General features: G+C 54.8%; 1 protein-coding gene across 3 annotated transcripts; it reads left to right on the top strand.

Annotated features, from left to right (window-relative positions):
* Nucleotides 1–454: 454 nt before the first annotated feature.
* Nucleotides 455–10,591, top strand: PLPP2 (phospholipid phosphatase 2). 3 transcript variants are annotated; one of them, XM_027970124.2, is made up of 6 exons: nt 455–551; nt 3,650–3,801; nt 3,972–4,246; nt 9,426–9,483; nt 9,699–9,875; nt 10,125–10,591. In XM_027970124.2, the coding sequence occupies exons 2-6, from the start codon at nt 3,766–3,768 to the stop codon at nt 10,272–10,274; spliced, it is 696 nt and encodes a 231-aa protein (XP_027825925.1). In that variant the 5' UTR covers nt 455–551; nt 3,650–3,765; the 3' UTR covers nt 10,275–10,591. The 3 variants fall into 3 exon arrangements, 2 of the variants coding, with proteins under 2 accessions (XP_027825925.1, XP_027825924.1); XM_027970123.2 differs by having other exon boundaries at nt 455–592; XR_009600849.1 differs by lacking the exon at nt 10,125–10,591 and having other exon boundaries at nt 455–592; nt 3,972–7,993; nt 9,699–9,750.
* The last annotated feature ends 200 nt before the right edge of the window (nt 10,592–10,791 follow it).

Genomic DNA, 10,791 nt, shown 5'->3' with positions numbered 1-10,791 from the left:
TGGGGTACCCGAGCTCCGTCCTCTACGCCCCGTCCTGCCGGCCTCTCCGGCCGCCCCTCACACATTCCTTCGTTGGTTCTTTCTTTCTCCCGATCCCAGACTCAGACGATCCAGTCCGTGGGGGCCCGGGGCGTGCGGCCGGACGCGAACGCTGCGGGGTGACCCGGGACTGGCGGTCCCTCAGCCTCAGCCTCCCGTGGGGGCCCGGGGGCGTGCTGGGCGCCGACGACCCTGCCAGCTCCTAGACCCGCAACCCTCCTCCAGTCGCCGGCCGGTACCGACCCGGTTCCCCACACCCCGCCCCGCGGCCCCCCCACCCCCACCCCGCGGGCCGCGGGCGGGGCGGGGGCAGAGTCCGCCCCCTCCCCCCCGGCGGCCCCGCCCCGTCCGCCGCTCCCGGGCCCGGCCCCGCTCATTCCCCCCCCACCCCCGGGCTGGGCCGGGCTCCGAGGCCATGTGACCCTGCGGCCCAGCCGGGACGCGACGGGACGCGGTGGGACGGGCGCCGGGGGTCGCGGGCGCGGCCCGGGCGGGGGCAGCATGGAGCGGAGGTGGGTCTTCGTACTGCTCGACGTGCTGTGCGTGCTGGTCGGTAAGAGCCTCAGGGGCCTGGGGGCGTGGGGAGACCCCATCCCGGGCGGCCCCGTCCCCGATCCCCCCGAACTTTTGTAGGACCGGTGGGGGCCGCAGGGCCCCCACCCCTCGGAGGCCTCCGGAGGTGGGCGGAGCCTCGGCTCACCTCCTCGCCCCCTCCACCGGCCGCGACGTCTGCGCGCGCCCTCCGGGGCCTTGGTTTCCCCCGCGGGTCTCCAGTCGGAGGCGTCGGTGTCCCTCGCCCCTCCGCGACAGCAGGAAGTCGCCTCCGGGGTCGCTCGCCACCCCCACCCCCTCCACCGCCCGCCTCGACTGGCCAGGCCGGGCTGGTGATTCACGCGGGCGGCGGCCGGGTGGGGCTGGCAGGGCGGGGGGCGCGGCCGCGGGGCGCCCCTGTAGGCCCTCCGCCGCGCGCCATGCTCCGGTCGGCTGGTTTTGGGAGGGTGGAGCCCTGGCCGGGGGCGCCCAGGCGGCGGTGGGATTCGAACACTCGCCCTCCGGTCTCCGGCCTGGGAGAGCCAGGAGAGAAACCGGGCCCCCGGCTGTTGTCGAACTGGGGGCCTCTGGGTGGCGCGAATCAAACCTGTCGGGCGAGTTTGCGGGCCAGGTTGGGGGAAGGGGCAGCCCCAGCCCCCTCTCCCCCACCCCCCCAGGGGCTCGGAAACAAAGGCTGAGTGTTTGCTCCGTGAATGTGCGGACAATGGCCCCGGAATTCTACCCCTGCGCAGGGAGGGGCCCCTCCAGCCTCAACTGCCCTCCCGCAAGTCTGGCTCCTGCGCCTCCTCTGGGACGGGAGGGGTCTTCCCTGGCTGCAGGCCGAGGCAGTGCCTGCCCCCACGTCCCAGAAGTGACCCCTTTAGGGAAGGGCCAGATGGCAGCTGGAAGTCCTGGGAGAGGGGGTTGTGTGTGTCTGGCCACCTTGGGCATCCTTTCCTGAGCACGTCTTTAATCGTTTTTGTGGCGCTTACTGTATACCAGTCACTATGACGCCTGTGATAATTAAACCTTTTCCTCCAGTCAGCCTGTGAGGGGGTGCTGCCGTGTCCCCCAGTTTCCACCCAGGGATGTTTGGCTTCCCTCTGGAGGTCACACAGGCCAGGGGTGACTGAGGGGAGATTAGGTTGGGTAGGGTTGCCCGTGTGCCAGGGACTGGAGCCCAGGCCGACCCAGCTCCCAGTCTAGAAGCTTCAGTACAGCAGCAGTTCAGTTTTAGATGGTGACAAGGGCCCCGAGGGAAACACGGGGGTCGACACCAGGTCAGGAAGGTTCTGGCGTGTCTGCTGTGGGCACACCTGACTCCTAAATCCCAGGAGAGCCCGGCCCCAGGTCTGACCCTGGAGATTAGGATCTCCAGGGGAAAGGGTTGGGCCTGGGGAACAGGAGTTGGAGGTTGACTCACTGGCCCCTGCCATGGGAACCCCCATGGGAGCCCCTGCTCTGCTCAGGCCCTGGAAGTGGGGCTCGACTTGGTTTCTCAGCCTCTTCCAGCCCCTCTCCTCACCCCTGCAGGCCTCTGCTCCTCAGCCTCTCTGTCTCCAACCTGCTCGTATGCTCACCCCACCTCGCTCCCCCCAGCACTCGGCTCTCCACTCTCCAGCCTTTATATTGGCCGCCCCTCTGGGGGTGCTCTTCCCCAGATGTCTTCTGAATTTCTAAGCCACCTTCCTTATGTGTCCTGCCCAACACTCCACTGACAGCCACGGTCGCCTCCCAGTCTTGCCATGCTTGTTATTTTTATTCCCAGCCCCTCAGCTCCATGAGCCAGACCTCTGTGTTCTTCACTGAGCCTTTACCAGCATCAGCACCATCATGGGTGGTCCCCAAGGCTCTGAACTTGACCTTTGGAAGGGGGTGTGGCCCTGCCCTCCTCCTGCTCTGGTCACACCGTTTTTCACATGTCACCTGCCCTGCCAGGGCCAAAGGGTACTCTGCTTGGGTTTGTCACTGTGCTGCCACCCTGGGGGGGCGGGGAGCCCTGTGTCCCAGCCGCCCTTGGCTCCTGGGGCCTCTGGACTCCAGGCCTGCGGCTGTGCCAGGCAGGGTCTGATCATGACTTGTGACTCCTGAATGTACCTTTGAATTGAGCTCCTTGGTCTGGGCCGGGCCTGTCCGGTCCCTGTGTGGCTGGCTCAGGGACAGCGTGTGGAGGCAGATGTCTCACCAGGTGTTCCTGGTCTGTGGCCAACCCTAGAACAAGCAGGGCGTTCTCATTTTGTGTGTATGTGTGCTTAAGTAGTCACTTAAGTAGTGTCCGATTCTTTGCGACCCTATGGACTGTAGCCTGCCAGGTTCCTCTGTCCATGGGATTCTCCAGGCAAGAATACTGGAGTGGGTTGCCATGCCCTCCTCCAGGGGATCTTCCCAACCCAGGGACCGAACCCAAGTCTCTTATATCTCCTGCATCAGCAGATGAGTTCTTTACCACTAGCACAGCCTGGGAAGATACTTGCCTCTGCCAGGCCCCACCTGAGAATGCTCCAGAGACTAGTTGTTGATGATGACAGGCCCCCCAGGTGCTCACTGTGGGGGAGCAGTGTCTGGGGAGTCATTCAGGTATCACAGGGTGATTGCAGATTACACAAGGTGAGGACCCTGGAGAAAGGCTGTGAGAGGGCCCCAGGAGTGGGGTGGTCAGTGGGGCAGACGGGAGTCAGTCAGAACTGTTCTGGGCAGCCAGTGGGCTGTGAGCAGAGGCCTGGGTGGCTGCCTGCTGGCTTTGGGTGAAGAGCAGAGTGGAGGAGGCTGGAGGGAAGCAAGGGGTGGGAGAGGGTGGGCAGTGTGCAGAGGGTGGATGCTTGGCCTGGGCAGGACCTGAGTGTTGATCTGATGATGAAGGGGAATCACAGGGGTTTAAACCAGGGTGGCGACCTCTCACTTACTGTGAGGAAAGCTCCTCCTGACTGTCGGGTGGGCAGGGAGGTTAGGAGACCTGGAGGGAGGCTGAGGCCGGGTCCAGGTGCCAGACGAGGGCACAGCTGAGTGTGGGGCTCAGCTGGGGAGCAGCTGTAGGGAGCACCTTATGGCTACCGGCCTCCTCTCCCCCCACCCCACCCAGCTGCTCTGCCCTGTGCCATCCTGACGTTCGTCAACACTCCGTACAAGCGAGGTTTCTACTGTGGAGATGATTCCATCCGATACCCCTACCGTCCAGACACCATCACCCATGGGCTCATGGCCGGGGTCATCATCACAGCCACTGTCATCCTTGTAAGGCAGGAGGGCATGCGGGGGGGTGGGGGTGGTGGTGGCTGGGGCGTTGGCAGGTCCAGTCCTGCCTGGGGTGGCGTTTGTGTGGAAGAGAGCCCTCTTGGGGTCCCCAGCTCCCCGCAGACCTCAGAGAGGCTGGGAACCCTGAAGCCTCCGGCTGCTGCCTGCAGGTGTCGGCCGGGGAAGCCTACCTGGTGTACACGGACCGCCTCTACTCCCGCTCTGATTTCAACAACTACCTGGCCGCCCTCTACAAGGTGGTGGGGACGTTCCTGTTTGGGGCGGCAGTGAGCCAGTCCCTGACAGACCTGGCCAAGTACATGACCGGCCGCCTGCGGCCCAACTTCCTGGCTGTGTGTGACCCTGACTGGAGCCGCGTCAACTGCTCGGCGTACGTGCAGGTGGAGGTGTGCAGGGGGAGCCCTGCTAACGTCACGGAGTCCAGGTGGGCAGTGCTCCCAGTGGGGAGGAGGGTGGGGGTTGCAGAAGGGCCCTCAGGAGCTGGGTATTGTGGGGTGAGCTGCCAGGTTGAGAAGGTGCGGAGAACGGGCAGGAGCAAGGCCTGGAGGTGCCCGTGCCTGCATCATGCCAGCAGGGAGCTTAGGTGGGGCTGGGGTATCTGGCCCTGGGGCAGAGCAGGAGGTGTCAGGAGGGGGTGACCCACTTCCCTGAAATGTCAGGCCCCCACCCTCACGTTCTGCTCTGTCCTCTCACCATCTCTACTGGTGAACTTTTCATTTGATTGATGTCCTATTTTCCTTCTTTAAAAATTTAATAAAATTCCCCAAACAAAATCCACCAGTTTAACCATCTTAATATGCACAGTTTGTTGGTTTCTAGTGCATTCCCAGGTGTGCATCCATTTCCCTCTAATATTCTAGAATATTTTCATCACACACACACAAAGCCCACACCCATGAGCTGTCACCCCCACCCCAGCCCCTGACAACCAGGAACCCACTCGGTGTCTGTGGATCAGCTTGTTTTGAACATTTCCTGTCAGTGGAATCACGCCTTCTGTCCTTTCAGGTCTGGATTCTGCAGTGTTTCCAAGTTTAGGTGCTTGTATCTTTGTTATTATATCTCTGGATGGATTGATCCTTTTCTCACAGTGAATATCTTTTGTCTTGTTATTTGTTTTCTATATACTGTATCTTTAAAATAAATTTCTCCATTACTGCTTTTTTCCCCCATTACTGCTTTTTCTGTTCATAAGTACTTACTGTGCAAAATGTTTGCAGCCATATATTTCCACCCCCTTATGAGGTTATTGTTACAGATTTTATCTTTATACATCATGTACTCATCAACATAGATTTATAATAACTGTTTTATATGGTTTAAAAAAAATTAAGCTATATTTGCCATGCTAAGTCACCTCAGTTTTTTCTCTGCAACCCAATGGGCTGGTAGCCTGCCAGGCTCCTCTGTCCATGGGATTCTCCAGGCAAGAATACTGGAGTGGGTTGCTATGTCCTCCAGGTGGTGGTTTAGTTGCTTAGTCTTGTCTGACTCTTTGCAACCCCACGGACTGTAGCCCGCCAGACTCCTCCGTTCAGTGGGTTCCCATGTCCTTCTCGGGACAAGGGGTCTTCCTGACCAAGGGATCGAACCCAGTCTCCTGCAATGCAGGCAGATTCTTTTACCCACTGAGCCACCAGGGAAACCCTGTCCTCCAGGGGATCTACCCAACTCAGGGATCGAACCCGTGTCTCTTATGTCTCCTGCATTGGCAGGTAGGTTCTTTACCACTAGTGCCATCTGGGAAACCCATAGTTGCCACATTGTATTACTTTCAGATGTATAGCATAATGATGTGATATCTACTGTGGAATCATCCAGTTAGTCTAGTTTTTTTTCTTTAGTGTAGCTGATTTTTATTTTTTTCTAAATCATGTAGGGAAAAATAGGATTATACACCAGAATGCATTCACACTGCTGTTTATGTTTTGTAATTACTTTTACTGGTGTCTTTTGTGTCTTTTTTGTAGATTTAAGTTACTGACTAGTATCCTTCATTCCTCCATGGAAGACTCCCTTTAACATTTCTCATAGAGCTTGTAGGCATATCAGCTATGGATTTTATTGGTTCTTGTTTGTTTGGAAATGTCTAACTTCTTTTTATTTTTACAGGATCATTTTGCCACATGTAGAATTCATGATTCACAGGGTTTTCTCTCAGTACTTGGAATCCTTCTGGCCTCCATGGTTTCTGATGGGAAATTCACTGTTCATCTTATTGAGGATTTCTTGTACACAACGAATGCCTTCTCTTGCAGCTCTTGAGATCTTCACCATCTTTTGGTAGCTTGACTGTGCTGTGCTTAGAGTTTATCCGGTTTGGAGTTCACTGAGCCTTTAGGGTGTGTAGATGGATGTTTATCATCAAACATGGGAAGTTATTAGTCATTTCCTCTTCAAATATTCTTTCTGCCCCTTTCTCTGTTCTCCTTTTGGGACTCCTGTTTTACCTGTGTTGGTACATTGGATGGTGTTCCACAAGACTGAAGTTCATTGAACTTTCTCCATTCTTTTCATTTTTTGTTTCTTAGACCAAAGTCTTGATTGACCTGTCTCCATGTTCACACGCTCTTCTGCTTGCACAGTCTGCTTTTGAGCCCCTCTGGTGATTTCATCTTCCACATACTATAGTTTTGAACTCCAGAATTTCTATTTGATTCCTTCTTACAACTTCTGTTTCTTTTTGGTACTCTTCTATTAGGTCAGACATCATTCTCACTTTAGCTCTCTGAACATATTTTAAATGGCAGATTAAAAGTCTTTATCTACCAAACTTAAAAAAAAAAAAAAAAAGGCTTTATCTAGTAAGTCTGATATCTGAGTCTCTTAGAGACTGCTTCTAGGAATAGACTTTTTTCCCCCTGGGCATTTCCCACATTTTTTTGTGCATCTATTATAAATATTTATTGTTGTTGAAAACTTGCCTTTTTTTTTTACATAAATAAACTGTTTACTTATTTACTTATTTCGCTACACAAGGTCTATTTTAGCTGTAGCATGTGGGATCTAGATCCCTGACCAAGGAGGGAGCTGGGCTGCCTGCATTGGGAGTGGGGAGGCTTAGCCACTGGATCACCAGAGAAGTCCCCGGGCAGTTTTCTTTAAATTAATTAATTAATTTTAATTGGAGGATAGTTATAATATTGTGATGGTTTTTGCCATACATCAACATGAATTGGCTACAGGTATATATGTGTCCCCTTTCCCTGAGCATTTTTAATGTTATAATGCAGCATATATACCTATAATGTAGCATACATCTGGAAATCAGATCCTTCTGTTGTTTTGCTGTTTGTTGGCATTGGTTGTTTGCTAGGTAAGTGTTCTGAACTAATTTTGTAAAGTCTTTGTTCTTTGTCATGAGTGGCCGTGAAGTTGTGCTGTTAGCTGAGTGATAGGCTAGTGAGTAGACAGATATGTCCTTAAATACCTGGAACCACGTAAGAAAAGTTTTCATTTTACAGATGGGCTTTGTGTGCTGTGTGGGGTACGTGAATGCTGAGGTTATGTGTGTGTTGGGGTACATGTGCCATGGTGAGGTACATCTGCCATGTTGGAGTCTGTATACTGGGGTGTGTGTGTGTTGAAGTAGGTGTGCTGTGGGGGGTACTTGTGCCGTGTTGGGTACATGTGCCATGTTGTTTTATGTGTGCTGAGTTGTGGTAGTGTGTGTCGGAGTAAGTGTGCTGTGTGGGGTATGTGTGTGTTGGGGTGAGTTGCTGTGTTGGGGTGAGTTGCTGTGTTGGGGTACATTGCTGTGTTGGGGTATGTATGCCATGTGGGGTACGTGTGTGTTGGGGTTTGTGTGCTGTGTTGGGGTATGTGCGCCCTATGTGTGTTTTGGGGTATGTGTGCTGGGTGGGTACGTGTATATGTTGGGGTACATGTGCCACGTGGGCCGTGTCAGTTGACACGTCTGCGAGTTGGCCAGAGCAGAGAGTGGAGCACCTTGGCAGGTCTTTGCTGATGGGCCCAGCCTGGCCCCCGGATTCCCAGCCTCATTCTGCAGAGCAGCTCACCCTGGCCTTTCCTCTCGGCTTCTTGGCTAGCCGTCTTATCCTGCGGCATTTGCTGCCCCAGGCAGTGGTGACTATTGCATTTGCTGCCAGTATTTATGGACAGTGCTCCAGGGAGGCACCGGTCAGGACCGCAGCGTCTCAGGCCTTGGGAGGTAGGTCTGCTCCTTTCTCTGGTTCACGTGCCACCACCAGTCTGTTCTGACCGTTGTCAGTTTTCCAGTTGCTCTCATGGGGTGGGGTCTCTCAATCTGCCATTTTCTTTCTTGTCCATTGATGTCCTTTGTTTTTGTTCAGTTGCTTAGTTGTGTTTGACTCCTCATGACCCCATGGACTGCACCATACCAGGCTTCCCTGTTCTTCACCGTCTCCTGGAGCTTGCTCAAACTCATGTCCACTGAGTTGGTGATGTCATCCAGCCATCTCATTTTCTGTCGTCCCCTTCTCTTCTTGCCTTCAATCTTTCCCAGAATCAGGGTCTTTTCTAGTGAGTCGGGTCTTTTCTAGTGAGTCGACTCTTTGCATCAGGTGGCCAAAGAATTGCAGCTTCAGCTTCAGCATCAGTCCTTCCAATGAATACTCTGAGTTGATTTCCTTTAGGATTGACTGGTTTGATCTCCTTGCAGTCCACGGGACTCTCAAGAGTCTTCTCTAGCACCACAGTTCAAAAGCATCAATTTTTCAATGCCCAGCCTTCTTTATGGTCCAACTCACACCCATACTTGACTACTGGAAAAACCATAGCTTTTACTGTGCAGACATTTGTTGGCATAGTGATGTCTCTGCTTTTTAATACGTTGTGTAGGTTTGTCATAGCTTTTCTTCCAAGGAGCAAGTGTCTTAATTTCATGGCTGCAGTCACCATCCTCAGTGATTTTAGAGCCCAAGAAAATAAAGTCTGTCACTGTTTCCGTTTTTCCCCCATCTATTTGTGATGGGACCAGATGCCATGATCTTTGTTTTTTGAGTGTTGAGTTTTAAGCCAGCCTTTTCACTCTCCTCTTTCACCTTCATCAAGAGGCTGTTTAGTTCCTCTTCACTTTCTGCCATTAGGGTGGTGTCATCTGCTTATCTGAGGTTATTGATATTTCTCCTGGCAGTCTTGATTCCAGCTTGAGCTTCTTCCAGCCTGTCATTTCGCATGCTGTACTCTGCATATAAGTTAAATAACCAAGGAGACAATATACAGCCTTGACTTACTCCTTTGATGTCGTTTGTTAAAACTTGAAATTCTATAAAAAGAAAATGCAAACCTTATATCAGTGAGCATAGGTGGAGAATAATCTTGAGAAGAAACACAGTGAAAGTGGAGCTGCTGTCTGGACCCAGTTGTGGGCCCTGGGTTCTGCCTTCAGGGCCTGAAGCAGCTTCGTGGTGATGCCTTAAAGCCCATGAGACTTGACCACATGGTCAGAAAATTGGAAGGGGAAGGACTGAGGGCATCCGGCGCTGGCCGTGTTTTTACATAAAGTCCTGGACCCTGGGGGGCGAGGTGGGGGCCGGGTGTCCGGAGGTTGAGGACCGAGTAAATCCTTTGGCTGCCCTTTCCACACCACCCCATGACCCCCACCACCCTCTGTCTCTCAGGCTCTCCTTCTACTCCGGACACTCCTCCTTTGGCATGTACTGCATGGTATTCTTGGCGGTGAGTCTGCTGTCTGTGACTGGCGTGTTGTGGCCATGGGCAGCCCTTCCCTGGGCCTTGGGGGAGCCAGGGCGGAGGTGGAGGTTCTGCCATGTTGATAAAAACTGGGGGCCCCGTGTCTGGGGATTCTAGGCTTGTGGCTCCAGGGTCGCCGTCCATGCGGCGGGCAGGGTGGGCCTGGCGGGTGCCCAACTGACTCTGCTCTTGGACCCCAGCTCTATGTGCAGGCCCGGCTCTGCTGGAAGTGGGCACGGCTGCTCCGGCCCACCGTTCAGTTCTTCCTGGTAGCCTTCGCCTTGTACGTGGGCTACACCCGCGTGTCTGACCACAAACACCACTGGAGTGACGTTCTCGTCGGCCTCCTGCAGGGGGCGCTGGTGGCCAGCCTCACTGTGAGCTCCCAGGCCCCGACCCCCTGCCCTGACCAGAGACCCCACTCTGGGACCCCTGCCCTCTCTGGGCTGCCTCTCCAAGACCCTTTCCCTGTGCTCCCATCTTCCCTTCAGACCCCAACTCTGCTCTCTCATTGATTCCCCACTAGAGGCCCTCCAACTCCTGGGCTCCCCTGCCCCACTGTGCCCAGCCTGCCTGGCCTGTCCTGTTCCCACCCAAGCAGTTCCTGCCTCCCTCTTCTCTGCCAGGTCCGGTACGTCTCCGACTTCTTCAAAGCTCGGCCCCCTCAGCACTGCCCGGAGGAGGAGGAGCTGGAACGGAAGCCCAGCCTGTCTCTGACGCTGGCCCTGGGCGAGACTGACCACAACCACTACGGGTATCCTGTGTCTTCCTCCTGAGGCCAGAGCTGCGTCCAGCTGGGGCTCTGGTGGGGGCAGTGTGTCCATGGTCCTGGCAGGCCCCTCACCTAGCATGGTGAGGGCCCTGCACAGGCCCCAGGCTGGATCCTGGCAGGGACTCCACTAACTCCGCCTTCTGTGCCCTGGACCAGGCGTCTGAGGATGCCTGGGGCAGCCCTAGCATTTGGAGGGGAACGCTTCCTCAGAGCCCCCATCTTTTGTTGGCTTAGGGAAGGGACTGAGAGATCCTGATGGATGCTGTTTTTGTAAAATGTAATGTATACATGGATTTTTAGTAAAATAGGGCATTTGCTTGACGAATGTTATCAGTACCTGTTTCTTGTGGCTGTTCTGAGGACTCTGTTCCTACAGCGGGGGTGCTTGCTGGTTGGGGGCTCAGCTGGGCCCAGGTGTGGACATAGCTGGGTGGGTCAGCCATGCCTGGGTTGCTACTCTGGTCTTATGGGCGAGAGGTAATTGGAAGGAAAGCCAACTGCCAGACTGATCCAGTCTGCTG

Source organism: Ovis aries, chromosome 5, assembly GCF_016772045.2.
Source record: "Ovis aries strain OAR_USU_Benz2616 breed Rambouillet chromosome 5, ARS-UI_Ramb_v3.0, whole genome shotgun sequence".
Lineage (NCBI taxonomy): Eukaryota > Metazoa > Chordata > Mammalia > Artiodactyla > Bovidae > Ovis > Ovis aries.
Note: the sequence above shows the minus strand (reverse complement) of the source record. Positions and strands in the feature narration are given on the sequence as shown.